Source organism: Drosophila suzukii, chromosome 3 (assembly GCF_043229965.1).
Source record: "Drosophila suzukii chromosome 3, CBGP_Dsuzu_IsoJpt1.0, whole genome shotgun sequence".
In the NCBI taxonomy this organism is placed as follows: domain Eukaryota; kingdom Metazoa; phylum Arthropoda; class Insecta; order Diptera; family Drosophilidae; genus Drosophila; species Drosophila suzukii.
Window position 1 is genome coordinate 55,959,168 of NC_092082.1, and position 25,521 is coordinate 55,984,688.

Sequence of the window (25,521 nt, forward strand, 5' to 3'; positions counted from 1 at the left end):
CCGCTGATTTCCGTGATGCTTGTGGCACGCCTGTGTGCCGCTCCACTGGCGAGATGTGGCACTTCTTCTCCAGGTCCAAAGTTCACGGGAGAGTCCAAAGTCCGGTGGAGTTCCGTTATCCGCTTTTGCACACGGCACTCTTGCCTTGCCCGCGAAGTCTCCATGCTCTCTCGATCTCCATCCTTGGTCTCCAAACTCTCATGCTCTCCGTCATTGGTCTCCAAACTCTCCTCGCCGCGCCGTTACTACGCGAATTCGCCGCGTATCTGGTAAGCGGCCAGCCATCTGCTGCTGCTTCTATTTGTGGGGAGTTATTCAACTCCTCACATTCCCCCCTTACTTCGGAAAACATTTAAAACTTGTTCCTACTCTCCGGCGTTTCCTTGCATATCCTAGCCTTCGAGTCCTTGGGATTTCGGCGGCGCTCCCTCGTTGCTCCCTCGATGCTCCCTCGACGCTCTTAACTCTACTGAGTTCCTACAGCGCTGGTTATCCTCCTCGTAGCAACTTTAAATCTCCCGCACCGATATTTCCCGTGTTTCCACTGGGACATCGATACTCATGGGCTATCGATCCGCAGCTCGCTGCTTATTGCTGCGTCCTACTCCTTTCCATGGTTCCTCCGCTTGGTCACACCATTCCTGCGTAATCGATGTTTCTGCGAATATCGATACCAACGGTGCGGCGTTGCCACCTGCTCGTTGCGATATTTCCACATTGGCCGATATTTCCATTTTCGTGTGCCCATCGATCGCACTATCGTCCAGTGCCAATCGATCGCCTATCGAGGCGCCCCCTTCCCTGGCTCGTGGTGATTTTGCAACTTTCATATGTAAGTTTTTTTTTTGCATTTCTTTTACTCCTTTTGATCTCATCCCTTTCTCTGTTCTCGTCCTCTCTCGCCCTTCACTTGTCCTCTGTTGGCTGCATCTGACTCCATATTGGCAGCTTTCGAGAGCGGGTGCGGAGAAGACTTCGCATTCACTTTGCAACCGGGACAGCAGGTAAGTATTATGATGTCCGTTTCTGCTTCCTGCATTAAGCCCCCTTTGAATTTCAGGTTGCTGGTGCGGCCCATGCATGGTGTGGTGCGTGTTTCTGTCTTGTGTGACCAGCTGGCTACGGTGTAGATCTGTTTCTGCACCGTCCTCCCCTTTTCCTCGGGTAACAACTAGACGAGCTCGTCCGGCGCATTCCGTATAGAATCTCCGGATGCTGAGGTGTATGTCTGGACTGCGCGACTTGTGTTGCTTGTGGCGTAATCGGTTGACTCTGGCTCGCGTCCGACGCTGAAACCTGTTGCCTTGCGGTTGGATCCCTACACGTTACCCGTATCCTTGTGCCGTTTTGTAAGTGTCCCTTCCGCCTGGCGTAATCGCGGATGACTCTGGCAACTGCCCGACGCTGAATCCTGTTGCCTTGCGGTCGGGATCACCATCCATCCTTATCCACTTCCTTGTGACCTACCCTTATGGTTGACCTTTCTGCTCGCCTAGGCCTGACGCATAATCCTGTGGCCTCGCAGTCTGGATCAACGTGAAATCCTTATCCATGTCCTTGTGCTATCCTGATTGTCCTTTCCGAGTGGCGTATGGATGACTCTCGCTTCGGCCTGACGCCTAATCCTGTCGCCTCGTACCTGTTGTTAGACATCTGACGTTTCTGCTGTCTGCTCGTTTTGTTGTTGCGTGAGCTCGCCAATGTGAACTGTCCTTTCTTTCTTCGACTGTGTGTGGCGAATTTTGCAGATCACTGGAGAGACGAAATCTACATCCTGGTAAGGGCCATCGTACCTCGGAGCTAGTTTTGCAGCGAATCCTTCAGCCGCTTTGGACAGGTGATGTTCCTTGGCCCACACTATGTCGCCCACCGCTGGTGACCATTGCCTCCTTCTCAGATTGTAGCGTCTGGTTTGGTCCTGGGACGCCTTTTCCATATTTCGCCGCACGATCTCGAATACCTCCCTCAGTTTGTTGGCATTTTCCTCAGGGGTCTCCGTAGCTCGTTCAGTGCCTAGGGTTTCCTTATCATATAGGCTGCTGGGTAGACGTGGTTCCCTGCCCTGGGTAAGAAACGCCGGTGTATGGCCGGTGGATTCCGATGTGCTCGTGTTCACTGCAAGCATAATCTCCGGCCACTTCTTGTCCCAGTTTCTGTCGTCCTGCCCTGCGAATTGCGCAATCATGGTCTTGATCGTTCTGTTTGCTCGTTCGGTTGTATTCTTTCGTGGTGTGTATGGTGCGGTTATTTGTTGCCTGATACCCATCTCAGCCAGGAAACCTTTAAAGATGCGGCTTGCAAACTGCACTCCGTTGTCCGTTATAACCACCTTCGGTACCCCGTACCTTGCGATTATCCGTTAACTAAACGCCTTCTTGAGCGACTCTGCTGTCGCACTGCGCAGGGGCACCAGTTCCGTCCATTTCGAAAACCTGTCTATCATGACCAGCAGCATTTGGTTCCCGTGCTTAGATCTTGGTAGGGGTCCAACGAAGTCTGCACATACCGTGGCCCATGGTTCATCCGGCACTTGGGTCAACATCTTCCCAGCCGCCTGCATCTGATTGGGCTTAAACCGCATGCAAATCTCGCATTTTCTCACGTGGGCTCGGGCGTCTCTATGCATGCCTGGCCAGTAGTATCGGGCTGCCAACCGTGCAATTGTCCTCCGGCTTCCTACGTGTCCCGCAGACGGAGCGTCGTGGTTTTCCCTCAACACTGTTTCTCGTAGCGACTTTGGGTCGCACATCTTCCATGACGCGACGTCTTCACTGCCTGCTCGGTGAGGTATGTTTCTGTACAGTGTCTCACCATCCATAACATAGTCCGGGTACTTCTGCGGTTGGGTCCTTATCTTTTCGCCCATGTCCTTGATCCAGCTGCACCCTCCTGAAGTTATTGTCGCCGATGCCTGTTTTAAACCTCGTAGCGTCTCTGGTAGTGGTTGTCTTGATAATGCGTCGGCCACCACGTTTAGCTGACCCTTTCTGTACGCTATCTCAAAGTCGTACTGTTGTAGCTCCAGGGCCCATCTGGCGATCCTTCCTGAAGGGCTTTCGATGCTATTGAACCACTTCAGGGCCATGTGGTCGGTTACTACCGTAAAGTGGTAACCTTCCAGATATGGCCTGAGCTTCCGGATCGCCCAGACGATCGCCAAGCACTCCTTGTCCGTTGTTGAGTAGTTCTTTTCCGCGCCGTTCAGTGTTCGGCTCGAGTAGGAGATTACTCTTTCGCCCTTTTCGGTGTCTTGGGTCAGTATTGCTCCGATGCGGAAGTCGCTGGCGTCTGTTTGCAGAATGAAAGTTCTACTGAAGTCCGGGCATGCTAGCACCGGATCTGCCACGAGTCTTGCCTTTACTTCATCAAACGCCATCTGGTGCTCTGGAGTCCACTCCCACTTACTGCCTTTGCGCAGCAGGTCATTCAGGGGTTTGACGATTCTGGAAAAATCTGGTACGAACCGGCGGTACTACGACGCTACTCCTAGGTATTGCCGGAGCTCTTTGACGTTCGATGGCGATTCCAGTTCGGCGATGGCGGCTACTTTTTCTGGATCTGTTCCTATTCCCTCGCTAGTCACTCGATGTCCCAGGTACAGCAGTTCCTTTTTAAAGAATTGACATTTTTCTGGATTCAGCCTCAGGTTTGCCTCCTTTAGACGCCAGAACACTTCTCTCAGGTTTCTTTTGTGTTCTTCCAGCGTGCGCCCGATCACTATTATGTCATCCTGGTAAGCGAATGCGTGACATCTCGGGGCCAATTACTTTTTTCCAAAACTCGCTGAAACGTTGCCGACGCCGAGTGAAGTCCGAACGGCATTACCCTCCACTGAAACAGACCTTTGCCTGGTACCGTGAACGCCGTATATTGCCTGCTACTCTCTTCCAGTGGGATTTGCCAGTATCCATCCTTCAGGTCCAAACTGCTGATGTACCGCGCTTCCCTTAGTTGGTCCAGGATGTAGTTTATGCGGGGCATTGGGCAGGCATCCTTAGCGGACTTCGCGTTGATCTGCCTGAAGTCGACACACAGTCTCCACTTGCCTGTCTTCTTTTTCACCATCACGATGGGAGAGCTGTATGGGCTCCTTGAATGCTCTATGAACCCCATTTGGAGAAACTCGTCCACCTTTGCGTTGATTTCCCCTTGAATTTTCGGGTTCTTGGGGTAGTATCTCTGCTGGATTGGCTTGTCATCCTTCATTTTGATCTGGTGTTCTGCCATATTCGATGTTCCCGTCATTGTGCTGAAGTCTACCAGCTCTGCTTCAAGAAACGCTGTAGTATCGTCCAACTCGTTTACTTGTTGAACGACTGCTACTGATAGCTTCTCCTCGAGCCATCCATTGTGTCGGTTCCTGGCTGGTATTATTATCTCGTGTCCAGCACACCTTATCTCGGTTCCGACTTGTTTCAGGAAGTTCCATCCCAAAACTAGTGGATCCACTACTCCGGGAAAAATCAACAGGCTCATGGTCACTTGTTTGTTGCCGAATTTGACCTCCACCTCGAGCTGCGCATCAATTCCGCCGCACCTTCCATCTGCCAATCTAACTTGCCGTCTCGTCTTCGTAATCCTTCCTAGAGCAGCAATATTGTCCGCTAATTCTTCGCTAACAAAGCTTGCCGTTGCTCCGGTGTCGATTGTGGCTTTGTAGCTGTTTCCACCAATCATCACAGCTGCGGACAACTGCTGCTCCTCCTCGATAAGCTTGCCCGTTAGTTTGGAGAGGTGGCATTGTGCGATCCCCGCTCGCCTCTCTGCGGCTGAGATCACTGGCCATTTCCCGATCGTTGGTAGCAATCGACGTTCCTGACACCCACCTTGCCCCATATCCAGCAAAATAACAGCCTCTGGTTTCGACATCCTCTAGCCCAGTGTCCGATCCCACCGCATTTTCGACAGGCCTCCTGCGGGTCTGTGATATGGGTGGCATCTTGTGGCCTCTGTGTGTTGCTTGGCGGCCTCCACACGGTATTGTTTGGCTGTCTCTGTTGCTGTGGGGGTGGTGTCCAATTGCCTCCGCGTGGTGCGTCTGTTGCCTGCTGTCGTCTGGCTTGGTGTGGTGGTGACCATTGGTCATTTCCGCGGTGTCCTGGTTATCTGTCTCCTCGCATCTTCTGCACGTCACCTGCGTTGATGACGCCGACTTGGTCTTTGAGAACTTGTTCTCCTGTGCGAAAACTTCCCGTTCCCTTTCAAGTTCTTTGTACTCATCGGCTAGTATCATTAGCGTGTCCAGGGCCGACACTTTGTATGCTCTTAAGAAAATCCGTAGGCTTGGGGTGCAGTTCTCTTTATTGACCCTTAACGTCTCTTTCATAGAAAAGTTAAGTGGCCTCACCATCATCTGCAGGTCGATCATATAGTCCTTGAACGACTCGCTGAAGCCCTGCTTCCGTTGCCGGACCTGGTTCGTCAGCCTGGTGAAGAAATCTCTGGGCAGAAAATATGTGTGTAAGCTTTCTATGAACTCTGCCTAGGTTCTCCATTGCTTGTTGTTGGCGATGAACCATTTCAAAGCCCTTCCTTTTAGCAACTCCGGCATCGCTCGAGGGATCATATCAAGATCCAAGCCGTACGTGTTGGTGGACCATTCTACCTGCTCCAGGAAGTTTTTCCGCCCCGTCGAACCTGAATGACCATTCGCGGACCTGTTTAGCAACCTTTGCAGAGTCCGACTGGCTTGGTCTCGGTGTCAGCGCTGCTGTTTTCTTATCTTGGCTTGATTCTTTCCTGTGGGACTCTTTTTGCATGTTGTCAAAGCTCAGGCTTGCCACCAGGTTGTCCCCTTCAGCGTTTGTTAACGTAATGCTTGGGCCGGCTCTGTCGTGGTATGTTGCTTCCAGCTCGGCCCAGATGTCGCCAAGTTGTGGGTCGTTCTCTGTTTCTGAATAGTACTCCGACAGTGCCTTCCTCATGTCTTCTAGCCTGCCCTCCAGAGCGACATTAAGCATCTGAACGAAATGGGCGAAGTCCTCCTTCTTGAGGCGGTAAATCCACTTCTTTCCCATTTTTATTGCGCTGTTCTCACTGTTGGGACAATCACGTTGGGCGCCAGATGTAACGAACTGATTTTGTGTCTGCTCGCTACGAGATTCGTGCGGCTAGCTCAGAAGATTGTGTGTTCGTCCCACCAAATTTATATGACGTGACTGCCCCGTAGATCACTGAGAAAACAAAGGGTTGAAATGGTAACAGTGGGATTTATTCTCGTGGTGTTAGTACAGCGGGTGTGTGGCTGGGCTGGCTTCGGTATCTCCTGGCTCTGGTCCCGTCGGCGGAGGAGCGCCCTCCTTCTGGCTCCTCGACGCGTTGACTCGGTTTCCGCTGGCTCCTGGGTTTCGGGACGCTCGTAGTGGCCGCCTCTGCTTGCTTGCCGACGCGCTGCCTCGGGGTCGCTTGTTGCGCCTTAGACTCGCAGAGAGTTCGGGCTTAGGCTCTAGGCCCTTGTGGGCTTAGGGAAGCGTCACCGTTCTCAGACTAGGGTGAACAAGCCTTGTTCTCCAGGCCGACGCCTTTCGAGGCAATACCTGTCCCTTGCTCTGTCCCGGACGGTCCCGCTAGGTTCTTGCTCAGTTCGCGCTGACAGTCAAGGCTGCCGCCAGGAAGCTGTCTAGCAGTTCACTTCGCTTAACGCCTAGCGCAGACGAACGTTCCACCCGGCTTTACCCTAATGCGTGACGTCCGCGACGCTCCTGCGCTCCCCAATGAGCTTCGCGCGGCAATGGTAACGTGGCTGCCGGAAATGTCTGCTGGCGTCGCTGTCGATGTCCTCTGCGTTGTCTCCTGACCAGTATCTCGTCGTTCTGGCACTCGGGGAGTTGGGCGGTGGCTGTTCGGGAACTTCGCCGGTAATCGCAGGGCTCTCCAGGCGGCCGCCTCTTGAAACCGCAAATCGATCTACCGCTCGTCCGTCACGCCAGGTCCTGCTTGGTCGGGCAAGGTACGCTGGGTCGCAGACAACTTTCCTCCCCAAGCTGACTTTTCTTCGTCGTAGGACTCTTTTGCTTGTCTCTGACAGACCCGCCGGCCGACTCGCCAGGGTGTGGTCGTGACAAAGTTGGAAAACAAACGCCTTGACTTAGCCGACTTAATCTCAATTCGGAGATTCCTGATGTCCCAATCCCGAACGTCTCGACGTGACAATCTCGTTCCTTGTGTGCTTCCCACGGCGCTGCTTCCGACGACTCGCTTGGTTGTGGCTCCCTCGTAGATTATCTGCTTGACTGACTGTTCACTTGGTTAGGTTAGAGCGGCTGCCAAATCATTGACACACTTAGTCCTTAAAAGGTCCATTGTGGTACCGCGTCGATCTGTATCCCCTTTCTTAAAAATCTGCTGCCATTATTGCAGCTGGCTTAGCATAATTCCCATCCGGTTGCTTTAATGAATTTTATTATTCGTTTTAGGCTTATGTTCGCCAGTTCGGATAGACTGTTCATGAAGGGATTCCCTAAGTGGTACAGTCTAGATCTGCACAGGGCCGGGCAGGAACAGAACAGGTGTTCCACCGTTTCCTCTTCCTCCTCGTCCCTGCAGCTTCTGCAGAAATCGTTTCGGGGCGCGCGCAATCTGCTTGCGTGTGTGCCAACCAACCAGTGGCCTGTTAACATTCGTATTACCATTCCGCACTCGGTACGGTTTAGTCTTAATAGTTCCGAAGTTCTCTTCGCGTCGATGATTGGCCATGTCTGGCGAGAGATGCGACAGTGCTTAACATGTGTCCATGCTAGGCTCGCAAGTTTCTTGTATTGATTTCTAATGTTAAGCTTGCAGGTGGCCATCGGCATACCGATGTTCTCCTTGTCCGGAAGGAGAGGAACGGTAGTGCCATGCCTGGCCAGCTCATCTGCAATACAGTTGCCTGTAATGTTCCGGTGACCCGGGACCCAAATCAGGTAAATTTTAAACTGCAGAGCCATCTCGTGCAGAGATTTGCGGCAGTTTGATATGGTGTGGGAGTTTGTATTGGTCGAGATAATCGACCTGATAGCCGCTTGACTATCACTATAGATGTTAATCAGTTTATTCTGACAGTTTGCATCGTTCAGAAGCATCAAAGCTTCAATTATGGCAAATACTTCCGCCTGGAAGACGCTACAGCGATCCGGAAGTCAGAAGGATTTCCTGATATTAAGTTGTTCGGAGTATATACCTCCTCCGACTTGATTATTTAATTTTGAGCCGTCAGTGTAGAAATTGACTGCCTCTGTAGGGCCCGGCTGGCCTTGTTCCCAGTCTTCTCTGGTTGGGAGCAAGGCTTCAAAGGGGGTGTGGATGTATTCAATAGGTTTACATAGATCTGTACTGGGTGGGATCATTGTGTCCTGCTGGAGTATCCTGGCATGACCGTATATTTGGGGCTTCCACTGCCCTAAGTCCCTCATCCGAACCGCAGCTATCTTAGCTCGTTCCATGCCGGCTAAGTCCAGACTTGGAAGGTTCAGAATAGCATTTAGCGCCTCGTTGGGGGTGGTGCGAAGGGCTCCGCTTATGCATAAGGATGCCATTCGTTGTACCTTGTTTAGGTTTGTTGTGGTTGTCCGCTTCATTAGCGCGGGCCACCATATTGACACTCCGTAGAGCAGAATAGGCTTAACTATCGCTGTGTGTATCCAGTTGACGATTTTTGGGGACATGCCCCATTTCGTACCGATGGCCTTTTTGCAGGAGTAGAGGGCAATTGTTGCCTTCCTCGTTCTCTCTTGGCTGTTTAGTCTCCATGTCAGACGCTTATCTAATATTAACCCCAAATACCTGGCGTTGTTACTGAAGGAGAGAGAGCAGTTATTTAATATTGGTGGGTTTAGTTGAGGAATCTTGTATCTGTTTGTAAACAGCACCAGTTCCGTTTTCGAGGGGTTTACCCCTAGACCTCTTTCTGTTGTCCAGTCAGAGAGTATTTTAAGTTTGGCGGTCATTAGATCGCATAGTGTCTGAGGAAATTTTCCTGAGAAAATAATGGCTACATCGTCCGCATATGCCACAACCTTGCATCCACCCCCTTCCATGTAGCACAACAGCTTATTTACTGCGATGTTCCATAGCAGGGGGGAGAGTACACCACCCTGAGGGGTTCCCCTGTTCACGAACCTTGTTTGTGTTGAGATTCCTAGCGTGGAGGTTACCATTCTGCTCATCAGCAATTTATGGATTAACTCCACGATTTGGATCTCAACACCCAGGTCGGTGAGGGATTCGGTTATGGCTGTAGGGAGAACATTGTTGAAAGCGCCCTCTATGTCCAGAAATGCAGCAAGTGCGTATTCCTTGTGATTGAGTGACTTTTCGATTTGGCTGACTACCGCGTGTAGAGCTGATTCGGTGGACTTGCCTTTTGAATATGCATGCTGCGCTGCTGATAACTGTTTCGAGTCCATGACTGACCTGATGTGCAGTCCAATCAGTCGCTCGAAGCTCTTAGGGAGAAAGGATGTCAGACTTATGGGCCTAAAATCTTTCGTCGTCGTGTGCGAGGCTTTGCCCGCTTTGGGTATAAAGACTACCTTTGTTTCCCTCCATGATGATGGCAACGTTCCTATCCTAAGAATGGTACGGAAAATTGTCTTTAGCCAGTTGATGGCAAGTTGACCTGCGTGTTGGATGTGCGCAGGTGAGAGATGATCGGGTCCTGGTGATTTGAAGGGTTTGAAGCTGTTTATGGCCCAACTTATGTTGCGTTCGGAAAGAAGCGTTTCCAAGTCAATGCTTAGAGCTGCATGATTTCCTGGGAGACGTTCTGCCGGGAGACTACCCGGAAAGTGGGTGTCTAGTAGTAGGCTTAGGGACTCCTCACTAGAGTCTGTCCACGAGCCATCTGGTTTTTGAAGGTACCCCAGGGAGGGGGTTGTTTTGGAGAGGATCTTCCTAAGCCGAGCTGCATCGGCTGTTTCCTCTATGTTTGAGCAGAAGGTCTGCCAAGCTGATCTTTTTTCTTTCCTTATGGCCTTCTTGTAGGAGGCTAGTTCTAACTTGTACTGTTGCCATTTTAGATCCTCATTTCCTGCTTTTGCCCTGTTAAAAAGGGTTCTGCAACTGGATCTGAGTTCTGAAAGTTTCTGTGTCCACCAAGGAGGCTTTCTGGTTCCTCTCGGTTTGCGTTTAGGGTGGGCTGCTTCGAAAGCCGAGCTGCAGGCATTCGTGAACATCCCTACTATGTTATCAAGACTGAGTATATCACTGTTGTCACTTGGGGGTTCTATTGGAAGAATGTTTAGTAGGGCTTCCCTATAAGCGCGCCAGTTGGTACGTCTAAGGTTGACGAATTCAGCTGGAGTAGGAGGGTCTAGCGATAAAGTGGTTTCTATAAATCTATGGTCAGAGAAAGAGTGTTCGTTTGAGACTTCCCAGTTTCTGACTGCTTCTAGCAGATTACCTGACACCATGGTAAGGTCAATGACTGTTTGGCTATTTTTTGTGATAAAGGTGGGGGTATTACCCCTGTTGCATAGAAATAGATTTGAGCCAAGGATGAAGTTAAAAAAGACTGATCTTGAAGGTTTGACTCCTCGTGATCGACTGATCCAGCTGTCAGCGCTCTGCGGCCTTATATAGGGCCTCCGGGAACCGTTATTTTCCTTTTCCGTATGGCCCGCTGGATCTCTCCACTCCGGGTCCAAAGTCCGTGCCTCCTGGTTGACCCACTTGTCCTCCACGAACAGCTTCCAATCGATGCTCCGCCCACTTTGCCGTCCCGCTGATTTCCGTGATGCTTGTGGCACGCCTGTGTGCCGCTCCACTGGCGAGATGTGGCACTTCATCTCCCGGTCCAAAGTTCACGGGAGAGTCCAAAGTCCGGTGGAGTTCCGTTATCCGCTTTTGCACACGGCACTCTTGCCTTGCCCGCGAAGTCTCCATGCTCTCTCGATCTCCATCCTTGGTCTCCAAACTCTCATGCTCTCCGTCATTGGTCTCCAAACTCTCCTCGCCGCGCCGTTACTACGCGAATTCGCCGCGTATCTGGTAAGCGGCCAGTTATTCAGGAGTTATTCAACTCCTCACATTCCCCCCTTACTTCGGAAAACATTTAAAACTTGTTCCTACTCTCCGGCGTTTCCTTGCATATCCTAGCCTTCGAGTCCTTGGGATTTCGGCGGCGCTCCCTCGTTGCTCCCTCGATGCTCCCTCGACGCTCTTAACTCTACTGAGTTCCTACAGCGCTGGTTTTCCTCCTCGTAGCAACTTTAAATCTCCCGCACCGATATTTCCCGTGTTTCCACTGGAACATCAATACTCATGGGCTATCGATCCGCAGCTCGCTGCTTATTGCTGCGTCCTACTCCTTTCCATGGTTCCTCCGCCTGGTCACACCATCCCTGCGTAATCGATGTTTCTGCGAATATCGATACCGACGGTGCGGCGTTGCCACCTGCTCGTTGCGATATTTCCACATTGGCCGATATTTCCATTTTCGTGTGCCCATCGATCGCACTATCGTCTAGTGCCAATCGATCGCCTATCGAGGCGCCCCCTTCCCTGGCTCGTGGTGATTTTGCAACTATTATATGTAAGTTTTTTTTTTGCATTTCTTTTAATCCTTTTGATCTCATCCCTTTCTCTCTTCTCGTCCTCTTTCGCCCTTCACTTGTCCTCTGTTGGCTGCATCTGACTCCATATTGGCAGCTTTCGAGAGCGGGTGCGGAGAAGACTTCGCATTCACTTTGCAACCGGGACAGCAGGTAAGTATTATGATGTCCGTTTCTGCTTCCTGCATTAAGCCCCCTTTTAATTTCAGGTTGCTGGTGCGGCCCATGCATGCCCCATTCTTTTTTTTTTTAGTTAACTCTTGGTGTGGTGCGTGTTTCTGTCTTGTGTGACCAGCTGGCTACGGTGTAGATCTGATTCTGCACCGTCCTCCCCTTTTCCTCGGGTAACAACTAGACGAGATCGTCCGGCGCATTCCGTATAGAATCTCCGGATGCTGAGGTGTATGTCTGGACTGCGCGACTTGTGTTGCTTGTGGCGTAATCGGTTGACTCTGGCTCGCGTCCGACGCTGAAACCTGTTGCCTTGCGGTTGGATCCCTACACGTTACCCGTATCCTTGTGCCGTTTTGTAAGTGTCCCTTCCGCCTGGCGTAATCGCGGATGACTCTGGCAACTGCCCGACGCTGAATCCTGTTGCCTTGCGGTCGGGATCACCATCCATCCTTATCCACTTCCTTGTGACCTACCCTTATGGTTGACCTTTCTGCTCGCCTAGGCCTGACGCATAATCCTGTGGCCTCGCAGTCTGGATCAACGTGAAATCCTTATCCATGTCCTTGTGCTATCCTGATTGTCCTTTCCGAGTGGCGTATGGATGACTCTCGCTTCGGCCTGACGCCTAATTCTGTCGCCTCGTACCTGTTGTTAGACATCTGACGTTTCTGCTGTCTTCTCGTTTTGTTGTTGCGTGAGCTCGCCAATGTGAACTGTCCTTTCCTTCTTCGACTGTGTGTGGCGAATTTTGCAGATCACTGGAGAGACGAAATCTACATCCTGGTAAGGGCCATCGTACCTCGGAGCTAGTTTTGCAGCGAATCCTTCAGCCGCTTTGGGCAGGTGATGTTCCTTGGCCCACACTATGTCGCCCACCGCTGGTGACCATTGCCTCCTTCTCAGATTGTAGTGTCTGGTTTGGTCCTGGGACGCCTTTTCCATATTTCGCCGCACGATCTCGAATACCTCCCTCAGTTTGTTGGCATTTTCCTCAGGGGTCTCCGTAGCTCGTTCAGTGCCTAGGGTTTCCTTATCATATAGGCTGCTGGGTAGACGTGGTTCCCTGCCCTGGGTTAGAAACGCCGGTGTATGGCCGGTGGATTCCGATGTGCTCGTGCTCACTGCAAGCATAATCTCCGGCCACTTCTTGTCCCAGTTTCTGTCGTCCTGCCCTGCGAATTGCGCAATCATGGTCTTGATCGTTCTGTTTGCTCGTTCGGTTGTATTCTTTCGTGGTGTGTATGGTGCGGTTATTTGTTGCCTGATACCCATCTCAGCCAGGAAACCTTTAAAGATGCGGCTTGCAAACTGCACTCCGTTGTCCGTTATAACCACCTTCGGGACCCCGTACCTTGCGATTATCCGTTCCCTAAACGCCGTCTTGAGCGACTCTGCTGTCGCACTGCGCAGGGGCACCAGTTCCGTCCATTTCGAAAACCTGTCTATCATGACCAGCAGCATTTGGTTCCCGTGCTTAGATCTTGGTAGGGGTCCTACGAAGTCTGCACATACCGTGGCCCATGGTTCATCCGGCACTTGGGTCAACATCTTCCCAGCCGCCTGCATCTGATTGGGCTTAAACCGCATTTTCTCACGTGGGCTCGGGCGTCTCTATGCATGCCTGGCCAGTAGTATCGGGCTGCCAACCGTGCAATTGTCCTCCGGCTTCCTACGTGACCCGCAGACGGAGCGTAGTGGTTTTCCCTCAACACTGTTTCTCGTAGCGACTTTGGGACGCACATCTTCCATGACGCGACGTCTTCACTGCCTGCTCGGTGAGGTATGTTTCTGTACAGTGTCTCACCATCCATAACATAGTCCGGGTACTTCTGCGGTTGGGTCCTTATCTTTTCGCCCATGTCCTTGATCCAGCTGCACCCTCCTGAAGTTATTGTCGCCGATGCCTGTTTTAAACCTCGTAGCGTCTCTGGTAGTGGTTGTCTTGATAATGCGTCGGCCACCACGTTTAGCTGACCCTTTCTGTACGCTATCTCAAAGTCGTACTGTTGTAGCTCCAGGGCCCATCTGGCGATCCTTCCTGAAGGGCTTTCGATGCTATTGAACCACTTCAGGGCCATGTGGTCGGTTACTACCGTAAAGTGGTAACCTTCCAGATATGGCCTGAGCTTCCGGATCGCCCAGACGATCGCCAAGCACTCCTTGTCCGTTGTTGAGTAGTTCTTTTCCGCGCCGTTCAGTGTTCGGCTCGAGTAGGAGATTACTCTTTCGCCCTTTTCGGTGTCTTGGGTCAGTATTGCTCCGATGCGGAAGTCGCTGGCGTCTGTTTGCAGAATGAAAGTTCTACTGAAGTCCGGGCATGCTAGCACCGGATCTGCCACGAGTCTTGCCTTTACTTCATCAAACGCCATCTGGTGCTCTGGAGTCCACTCCCACTTACTGCCTTTGCGCAGCAGGTCATTCAGGGGTTTGACGATTCTGGAAAAATCTGGTACGAACCGGCGGTACTACGACGCTACTCCTAGGTATTGCCGGAGCTCTTTGACGTTCGATGGCGATTCCAGTTCGGCGATGGCGGCTACTTTTTCTGGATCTGTTCCTATTCCCTCGCTAGTCACTCGATGTCCCAGGTACAGCAGTTCCTTTTTAAAGAATTGACATTTTTCTGGATTCAGCCTCAGGTTTGCCTCCTTTAGACGCCAGAACACTTCTCTCAGGTTTCTTTTGTGTTCTTCCAGCGTGCGCCCGATCACTATTATGTCATCCTGGTAAGCGAATGCGTGACATCTCGGGGCCAATTACTTTTTTCCAAAACTCGCTGAAACGTTGCCGACGCCGAGTGAAGTCCGAACGGCATTACCCTCCACTGAAACAGACCTTTGCCTGGTACCGTGAACGCCGTATATTGCCTGCTACTCTCTTCCAGTGGGATTTGCCAGTATCCATCCTTCAGGTCCAAACTGCTGATGTACCGCGCTTCCCTTAGTTGGTCCAGGATGTAGTTTATGCGGGGCATTGGGCAGGCATCCTTAGCTGACTTCGCGTTGATCTGCCTGAAGTCGACACACAGTCTCCACTTGCCTGTCTTCTTTTTCACCATCACGATGGGAGAGCTGTATGGGCTCTTTGAATGCTCTATGAACCCCATTTGGAGAAACTCGTCCACCTTTGCGTTGATTTCCCCTTGAATTTTCGGGTTCTTGGGGTAGTATCTCTGCTTGATTGGCTTGTCATCCTTCATTTTGATCTGGTGTTCTGCCATATTCGATGTTCCCGTCATTGTGCTGAAGTCTACCAGCTCTGCTTCAAGAAACGCTGTAGTATCGTCCAACTCGTTTACTTGTTGAACGACTGCTACTGATAGCTTCTCCTCGAGCCATCCATTGTGTCGGTTCCTGGCTGGTATTATTATCTCGTGTCCAGCACACCTTATCTCGGTTCCGACTTGTTTCAGGAAGTTCCATCCCAAAACTAGTGGATCCACTACTCCGGGAAAAATCAACAGGCTCATGGTCACTTGTTTGTTGCCGAATTTGACCTCCACCTCGAGCTGCGCATCAATTCCGCCGCACCTTCCATCTGCCAATCTAACTTGCCGTCTCGTCTTCGTAATCCTTCCTAGAGCAGCAATAATGTCCGCTAATTCTTCGCTAACAAAGCTTGCCGTTGCTCCGGTGTCGATTGTGGCTTTGTAGCTGTTCCCACCAATCATCACAGCTGCGGACAACTGCTGCTCCTCCTCGATTAGCTTGCCCGTTAGTTTGGAGAGGTGGCATTGTGCGATCCCCGCTCGCCTCTCTGCGGCTGAGATCACTGGCCATTTCCCGATCGTTGGTAGCAATCGACGCTCCTGGCACCCACCTTGCCCCATATCCAGCCAAATAACAGCCTCTGGTTTCGACATCCTCTAGCCCAGTGTCCGATCCCAAAGCATTTTCGACAGGCCTCCTGCGGGTCTGTGATATGGGTGGCATCTTGTGGCCTCTGTGTGTTGCTTGGCGGCCTCCACACGGTATTGTTTGGCTGTCTCTGTTGCTGTGGGGGTGGTGTCCAATTGCCTCCGCGTGGTGCGTCTGTTGCCTGCTGTCGTCTAGCTTGGTGTGGTGGTGACCATTGGTTATTTCGTCGTGTGTCCGGGTTATCTGTCTCCTCGCATCTTCTGCATGTCACCTGCGTTGGTGACGCCGACTTGGTCTTTGAGAACTTGTTCTCCTGTGCGAAAACTTCCCGTTCCTTTTCAAGTTCTTCATACTCATAGGCTAGGATCATTAGCGTATCCAGGTCCGACACTTTGTATGCTCTCAAGAAAATCCGTAGGCTTGGTGTGCAGTTCTCTTTAATGACCCTTAACGTTTCTTTCGTAGAGTAGTTAAGTGGCCTCACCATCGTCTGCATGTCGATCATGTAGTCCTTGAACGACTCGCTGAAGCCTTGGTTCCGTTGCCGGACCTGGTCCGCTAGCCTGGTGAAGAAATCTCTTGGCAGAAAATATGTGTGTAAGCTTTCTATGAACTCTGCCTAGGTTTCAAAGCCCTTCCTTTTAGCAACTCCGGCATCGCTCGAGGGATCATATCAAGATCCAAGCCGTACGTGTTGGTGGACCATTCTACCTGCTCCAGGAACTCAAATGGTTTTTCCGCCCCGTCGAACCTGAACGACCATTCGCGGACCAGTTTAGCGACCTTTGCATAGTCCGACTGGCTTGGTCTCGGGGTCAGCGCTGTTGTTTTCTTATCCTGGCTTGACTCTCTCCTGTGTGAATAGTACTCCGACAGTGCCCTCCTCATGTCTTCTAGCCTGCCCTCCAGGGCGACATTAAGCCTCTGTGCGACATGGGCGAAGTCCTCCTTCTTGAGGCGGTGAATCCACTTCTTTCCCATTTTTATTGCGCTGTTCTCACTGTTGGGACAATCACGTTGGGCGCCAGATGTAACGAACTGATTTTTGTGTGTCTGCTCGCTACGAGATTCGTGCGGCTAGATCAGAAGATTGTGTGTTCGTCCCACCAAATTTATATGACGTGATTGCCCGTAGATCAGTGAGAAAACAAAGGGTTCAGATGGTAACAGTGGGGTTTATTCTCGTGGTATTAGTACAGCGGGTGTGTGGTTGGGCTGGCTTCGGTATCTCCCGGCTCTGGTTCCGCCGGCATCTGGCGCTCCTCTTTCTGGCTCCTCGACGCGTTGACTCGGCTTCCACTGGATCCTGGGCCTCGAGACGCTCGTAGTGGCCGCCCCCGCTTGCTTGCCGACGCGCTGCCTCGGGGTCGCTTGTTGCGCCTTAGACTCGCAGAGAGTTCGGGCTTAGGCTCTAGGCCCTTGTGGGCTTAGGGAAGCGTCACCGTTCTCAGACTAGGGTGAACAAGCCTTGCTCTCCAGGCCGACGCCTTTCGAGGCAATACCTGTCCCTTGCTCTGTCCCGGACGGTCCCTCTAGGTTCTTGCTCAGTTCGCGCTGACAGTCAAGGCTGCCGCCAGGAAGCTGTCTAGCAGTTCACTTCGCTTTACGCCTAGCGCAGACGAACGTTCCACCCGGCTTCATCCTAATGCGTGACGTCCGCGACGCTCCTGCGCTCCCCAATGAGCTCCGCGCGGCGATGGTAACGTGTCTGCTGGTGTCGCTGTCGATGTCCTCTGCGCTGTCTTCTGACCAGTATCTCGTCGTTCTGGCACTCGGGGAGTTGGGCGATTGCTGTTTGGGAACTTCGCCGGTAATCGCAGGGCTCTCCAGGCGGCCGCCGAAGCTGTCGGCACGGAGTCGTACCGAAAGGGAATAGAATTCACCTACAGACTATGCGCTCTCGGATTGAAACCGCGTCCGGTCATACCCATAGCTCGCAAATAACTGTTGACCGTTTCTTCTTCTTCTTCTTGCGCTCTCGTTGCGAGCAGAACCGAAAAAGTTCACATTCTCTCGCTCTCGCTCTCGCTCTGAGCAAGAGACTCTTGCTGTCTTTATTTATGTTTCTTTGTATGTCGCTCTTTCAATGAGCAGTGCGTAAGGAGCGGAACGAGAAACGCTCGCACAATGAGAGTCAGCAAAAGACCGATTGACCGAAAAACTCAACGAAAACGGTCTTCACATTTACTTTCGTTGTTATGAAAAATAAATAATATAATTTGTTTAATAGAACAATTTAAAATTTTTTTTCAATTCACGATCGCAATTAACGATTTGCTTGCCTATGCGTGTGAATGTATACCAATACATACGCAAAAGACCTTTTGCTTCACTGAACACCACAAAACGGTCTTGGAACAACCAGAACAAAACAGAATAGAAAAAAACGGTTTCGCTCTGAGCACGAGCGAGCACATTCAAGAACCCATAAATCGGTTGCTCTCTGAGTCTTTTCGTAAAGAGTCCGAAAAATACACTTATTTGCAGACAGCGAGAAACGGTCAACAGTTACTTGCAAGCTCTGGTCATACCTAATAATAAGAAGTAAACGTGTCTTGATGTATTAGTGAGTTTATGAATTAAGGTCAATCACCAATAAAATAAAATTTTAAAATAAAAATTATACTTTTTTATAACGAATAAAACTAATTCGCACGCATATCTTGCTTTAAGTATTCTTGCGTTCATTAGAACTTTACATGGGTGTTGGAGACTAGGCAGAGGGAAAGCCGTAAAACTACTTGTTTAAACAATTTTATTTGTTTAGACATAGTAAAGAAATTTTTTTAATTTGAAACCAGTTTTGCCCTTTGAAAGAAATGTATTAAAGCTGTTTAAGATTGGCAAATGAAATATTTTTTACATGACTATCAGTGTATATTATAAATAATTTATATTTAAACGAATCTCATTTTCCCCATCAGCTGTAAATGTATACACACACAAATGCGTACAAGCTATCCAACCCGTAAAGCGGTTCCACTTATGGAATTAATAAACAAATTTTTTAATTCAATCTCAGCTATATTGCCCTTGCCTTCAGCGACATTGCTTTTACCTTTGTTTAAGATTCTGCCTTTGCCTTTTCCAATAACTTCGAGGGCCGCACTTGGCTGTCCTGCTAAGATAACAATTTCAATTCAATCAAATTACGAGGGACAAACCGGAATAGGAAAAAATGGGGGGACTTGGTTAAGGAGGCTTAAACGAATCTGTTTTATCCTGTCAGCTAAAAATGCATGTATACACACAAAGACGCACGCATTTCTTGTTTTCAGTTTTCTTATTTTTTTATTAGTTTTCCACCTGGATTAGATTTATGCTCATTTATTTTATTTATCATTTATCCTCATTTAAATATAGATATAGATGTAAATAATCCTGGAAATATTAAAAAAAACTTGTATACATGTATAAGGTCTATTAAATGACTTATATGCTAACTTAAATATACTTAATACTTATATGTATTATACGTGAGGATCAGACTTCGAAATTGGATTACCAGAAAATCCAAGAGGACATAGCCTGGGCGAAGGCAGTTATCCCAGATTTCGACATCGCTATGACTACCAGCAACAAGCGAGAGAGGTCGATGGAGTCAGCTCAACCAGCGAGCAAGAAGGCCAAAGTAACCAACCGCGGCACATGGTCGAGATCCTTTGCGGAGGTGGTAAAGGATCGGAAGATCATTGGAGTCATCGACCAGAGCGATGAAGGCGGAAGGATCCCAAGAAACCATTGGGGTCTGGTTAGACGGGCCCTTGCGACAGTGGCCTTGAAAGTGCTGGACGAGAACCCAGGACCGCCACCCGATTGCACAGATGCAGGGTGGTACCAGGGCAACGTAAAGTTGATCGCCTGCGAAGACGAGAGATCGGCAGCACTCTATAAGGCTGCAATTGACAAAGTCGGCGAGGTCTACCCCGGGGCCAAGCTGGCAGTTTGTGAGGCTGCGGACATCCCGTCTCGACCGAGAGCGAGGGTGTGGCTGCCGTCGGAACCATCGGAACCAGAGGCTATACTCAGCCTGCTGACCAGGTTCAACCCAAAACTGCCAACAGACGGTTGGAAGGTGGTCAAGGTGGAGAAAACCGAGCGAGTCACCATGAGCGTGGTTATCCTCCTAAACCAGGCCTGCTTGGAACCCCTCGCAGCCCAGCAGCACAGAGTAAACTACGGGTTCGACAAGGTGCAGCTTCGTATTTACGACACCGATAAAACAGCGGCAGACAACCTGGCTGCCTGTGCGTCGTACGAACCCCCGAGCGACGACGAACCAGATCACGAGGAGGCCACCCTCACCGGCTACGTGTCAACCGACTCGGAGCTGACGGAGAGCCTGAAACAGCTGTGCACCCAGGACACAACCCGACCAGGGCGCTCTGTCCTCCAGGACATAGCGGAGGAAGCGGAGGGTACCCAGCCCGACCCCAGTCCCAAAGATGGTGCAGTTTCTGCAAATTAATCTGCACCACAGCAAGGCAGCATCCGCTGCCCTCCTCACCCGCCTGGCAACAGGCAACATAGACGTAGTCCTCATTCAAGAGCCATGGATTGTTGGTAACAACATCTGTGGCCTATCAACCCCCCTATACAAGCTATTGTACACCAAGGACAAGGGTAAAACCAGAACCTGCATTCTTACAAAAACACACTTTAACACATTTCTTATTCCACAGTTTAGCGAAGGCGACCTTACCACGGTCAGACTGGAGCTAAACGAACACACCCATCACACCATAGCATCATTCTATCTGGCTCACGACCACGAAGGGCCACTACCAAACACCACTACACAAGAACTCATACGCACTCACTCATCTAAGGAACTCATCCTGGGTGGGGACGCTAACTCACACCACACACAATGGGGAAGTACAAACACCAACGAAAGGGGTGAGTTACTCTACGACTATCTCCTTCAATCAAATCTATTCATCTGCAACAAAGGTAATGACCCAACTTTCATCACTAGAAATAGGAGGGAAGTACTAGACATTACTCTAATATCTGATCCCTTACTTAACCAGCTAGACGCGTGGAAGGTGGGGATCGAACACTCATTCTCGGACCACCGATACATAGAATTTACAATAAGTCTTGAACATCCTCCCGCCGAGAACATAACTAATCTAAGATTAACCAACTGGGGATACTATAAAAATCTCCTCAACAGGAACCTACCCGCTCCTCCGACACACATACGCAACCGTCAAGAATTAGATAGCCTAGTTAACACTTTTACTGATATCTGCGGTGAGGCCTTAAAAAGGGCTTGCCCAAGTAGAACAGTCAAAACAAAGCACAAACCCCCATGGTGGAACCCAACCCTAGCGAACCTTAAAAGAGAGTGTAGAACTTACTTCAATAAAGCTAAATACAACAATAGCGAATCCTCCTGGAATCTATATCATTCAAAACTAAGCCTATACAAAAAGGAAATAAGAATATCAAAACGAAGAGCCTGGGCTAACTTCTGCAGTAGCATAGAATCTACTGCGGAGACATCCAGACTCAGAAGAATTCTAGCTAAAGCTCCAGCTACCATTGGCTATCTTAAAACCAATGCTGATGGCTGGACGGAAAACAGTCAGGAAACCCTTGAACTACTGTTAGACACACACTTCCCTAACAATACCCAGGTAGTGGAGGACCTCCACATAGAGGTGAATCTAGACGACCAGAGTATTGCCAACATTTCAAACCCTGACCGCATTCAGTGGGCAGTTAACTCTTTTAAGCCCTTCAAATCACCTGGCCCAGATGGGTTCTTCCCGGCCCAGCTACAACGGACATTAGATATGTCCCTTCCCTGGCTGACAGCCATCTTCCACGGCTGCCTTGCTCTAAACCATATTCCAACAAGGTGGCTGGACGTCAAGGTAATCTTTATACCGAAAGCCGGCAAGCCCTCCCACACTAACCCAAAGGACTTCCGCCCGATCAGTCTCTCTTCCTTCTTGTTGAAGACCCTGGAAAGGCTAATTGACACCCATATCAGACTAACCATCGACCATAGCCTACTCTCTGACGCACAGCATGCGTACCGTAAGGGTAGATCAACCGATACCGCCCTCCACTCTCTAGTGTACAGTATAGAACGAGGCTTCCACAATAAGGAATACTCTCTTGCAGCGTTTCTAGACATAGAAGGCGCCTTCAACAACGTCACCCCAACGGCGATCACTGGTGCTCTGACTGAACTGGGCATTGAGCGGCCCATAGTGGGACTCATACACACCATGCTAACCAGCAGGGTAGTGCACTCCACTATGGGATCGGCCCTCTCGACCAGGAATGTCAGTAGAGGAACCCCACAAGGGGGCGTACTCTCACCTCTTCTATGGGTTTTGGTGGTCAACAAACTGCTATCACTTCTAGAAGAGGCGGGCACAAAAGTGGTAGCCTACGCGGATGACGTGGTTATCCTACTGCAGGGCAAGTTCCCGCAAACCCTTTGTAATCTAATGGAGACAGCCCTATCCACCCTTTCCAGGTGGACGGCTGGCTGTGGACTGGGAGTTAACCCGGAAAAGACCGAACTAGTTCTCTTTACAAGGAAGTACAAGGTACCAATTCTAGTTCCCCCAAAACTACACCAAACGCGCCTAACCCTTAGCAACCAAGCAAAGTACCTAGGTGTCATTCTTGACAAAAAGCTCCTCTGGACTGATAACATCCTAGATCGCACACGCAAAGCGGCCATAGCCCTCTTCGCTTGTAAAAAAGCCATAGGGAGGAAGTGGGGTTTCTCCCCCATGATAGTTCACTGGCTATATACTGCAATAGTCAGGCCCATTCTCCTCTACGGAAACATCGTTTGGTGGCCTTCTCTAGATAAGAACTGCAACCTCCGGATCCTTCACAAGATCCAAAGGAGCGCAGAGCTCTGCATCAGTGGGGCGCTGCGCACTACCGCCACCGAGGCACTAAACACAATTCTCGATCTCCAACCCCTGGACCTACTTGCCAAAAGCTGGGCATCTGCAACAGCGCTGAGACTCCGTGAAGCAGCGGCTTGGACAACGGGCTCCACGGGTCACTCCATTATCCTATCAAAACATTCACCCCTACCACGTTATACAGACTACGTCCCACCCATAGTCAACTTCGAAAGAAGATACAAAATTCATATACCCACCCGTTCAGACTGGGACAACCTCCCACATCAATTCGTAAACGCCGTCAACATATACACTGACGGCTCCAAGTTTAACTCCCAAACAGGTGGGGGAGTCTTCTCCCCCGAACTAGACATAAAAGTCTCATTCCGCCTACCAGACCACTGTAGTGTTTTCCAAGCGGAAGTGATGGCAATTCAGGAAGCCACTACCCACCTGAACACGTCTGTACATAAAGACAGTGATATCTTCATATTCTCGGATAGTCAAGCTGCCCTCAGGGCCCTCGACTCCTACACAACGAGCTCAAAAACAATCTCTGAATGCCGCAAATCTCTTAACGAGATGGCCACTCATCTGAGAATCAGCCTCATCTGGGTGCCTGGGCACCGCAACATTGAGGGCAACTGCATAGCAGACGAGCTGGCAAGACAGGGGACAACCGCCGATATCCTTCGTGATAAGGACACGGTAGGGATGCCCATGGCTACCTGCAAGCTCCTTCTCAGGCAGAGATTGTATACTCTTTCCAACAACCGTTGGAACTCAATCTCAATATGCCACAATTCTAGACTCACATGGCCAAACTATAACACGAAAAGAACAAAAACTCTCCTACAATGTAGTAGGGAGGACATCTCCACTCTCCTAAATGCCCTCACGGGCCACTGTCTCATAGGGACTCATGCGACAAGGCTGGGTCTAAGTAACCACGACTTCTGCCGCAGCTGCAAAGAGATAGACGAAGAGGAGAGCATCGAACACCTCCTATGCTTCTGCCCAGCGCATAACCTAAAGCGCTTTCAAACCCTAGGTAGCTACACACTTCCGAACCTTGCGGCCATCCAGGACGTAAGCATTCAAAAACTACTATGTTTCTTAAGAAGAACAGAATACTTCGCGAAGGCAGCAAACCCATGAGCTAGGGAAACGGATCTTTCAGAGATCATGTGGTATCACAAGGGGCCCATTGTGGCCTAAGTGAGGGGACTAATATTTAGTCTCCAACCACTCCTACCTAACCTACCTAACCTATATGTATTATCCAGATGTCTACACTCTCCCTCTCCATCTCTCCCCAAAGTCGCAGCTCCGCTCTGGAGCGCTTAAGTTAAGTTAAGCTTAACTAGTTCTTATTTCAAAGTGTACACCTATGCACGTCGCGCAAAAAACCCCAAAGTACCCCCGTGTTTTTTGCGATTCTTGGGACTTTAGCTATTTTCAGCGATCAGGCCACCCCACCCCAACAACCACAAATGGAGCTATGCACCGCATTCATACATTTAAGAAATAGGTGACTAATATGCTTTTAAACTTTCGACTTATATAACTCTATTTCCTCTCTTAATTTATTTGCAGGCGAAGCTTTTTTTTATACATTTTTCAAATTGAAAACTTAACCAGTATATATAAAATGCATTATCAAAAGATTGTTTTCGTATATTTGAATATTTTATTATAATGTCAATTATATATGTTAATATAAGAATGTGTTTTTTGATAAAATTGGATAAGTAGCAGCGTCCGAATCGCTTTTGAGAAAAGACAATCTCAATAATTTATGGATATGGGCAAATAATTAATTTTAAACAGCATCAGCGGGACTTTGGAATTCAGACAATGCGTGTATAGGGTTTTGAACCTTTTTTTGAGACCCCTTGCGAACTTTTGCTCTAACTTCCTCCGGTTTTTCAGGTCTAACCAAAGGTTTTTTTTCTGGAGCTTTCATTTTCCATACTACAATTGGAGACTACAAAATAAATTCAAATTATTAAATCTCCATGACCTATTTTAATGACGAAACTTACAGACACAGTTCCTTGCCTAGTATATTTCGTCGAGGCCACATATGAGTATTTTACTGTTAATACAACCGCATTCATTAAATTTTTGGCGGCTTGAATCAACGATGTTGCGCTATCCAGCTAAAATAATTATGAATATCAATGATATTATTATTACTTTTATATTATATTCAAATGATTCTTACCCCAGATACTATAAGTTCTCCACTTATATTTTGAACGTCAGCCTTTACTTTTGACGTTATTTGGATTTGATGACAATATAGGGCAATACGTTGTAAATAGGCAAGCAAGTCCTTTTTTGTGCTGCTTTCTGGACATTGTTCTGCAATTTCTCTGGTAAGTTTATCCAGCTTTGTACCAGCTTCTGATATTTTCTTAGCTGCATTGATAACATCCATAGTAGTTTTTAACGGTCCCCGTCCTCTGCAATTTAGAATCAAAAATTATTTACGTATCGCATGTCTATAAAATGTTAAGTATAAATAATTTCTAAAATCATATCATTTCAGTTCATGATTTGTTGGTATAAGGCAGAGGTGCTCAAAACTGTCTCAGTATTTGGTATACATACGTCCTAAGGTCTATTTTTCTGTGGTCAACAATAAATAACACCGCTTATTGGTTTGCTTTAGTTACTATTAGAATGTTTTACAGAGACAAAGAATTTCCTAGTGTTAACATCATCATTATTGAAGGAAGGAAGCGTTTTCGACCCCATAAAATATATTTATTCTTGATGACGATTACTAACCGAGTCGATCTAGCCATGTCCGTCTGTCCGTCGGAAACAATAAGAGCTAGAAAGTTGAGATTTGGTATGTAGATTCCTGCGCGTCTCTGTTAGTTCGGACTATCCGGACCCTTTTATCTGGATGGCAAGTGTTAATAAAAACATTCCCTTTACTAGCCTCAGTCAAGTGTAAACCTAAAATGTTGTATGCAGCTTTCTTTTGACGGATACACTTCCATGGCTTATTTCTGTCATTGCTTCTTGAAGCAGTTGCGACACGCCACGGTTGGATTTATT

General features: G+C 49.3%; 1 protein-coding gene across 3 annotated transcripts in view; it reads right to left on the reverse strand.

Moving 5' to 3' along the window:
• Positions 1-24,116: 24,116 nt before the first annotated feature.
• Positions 24,117-25,521, reverse strand: part of alpha-Cat (catenin alpha) — a 154,300-nt gene continuing 152,895 nt past the window's right edge. For 2 of the 3 annotated variants that reach the window (XM_070996780.1, XM_070996779.1), the window contains 3 exons: positions 24,677-24,917; positions 24,495-24,611; positions 24,117-24,436 (listed from right to left, as the gene is read on the reverse strand). In XM_070996780.1, coding sequence (XP_070852881.1) covers positions 24,272-24,436; positions 24,495-24,611; positions 24,677-24,917 — 523 coding nt within the window. In that variant the 3' untranslated portion in view covers positions 24,117-24,271. Of the gene's footprint in view, positions 24,437-24,494; positions 24,612-24,676; positions 24,918-25,521 lie in introns of those variants that run through there. The other variant, XM_070996781.1, reaches the window with a different exon arrangement.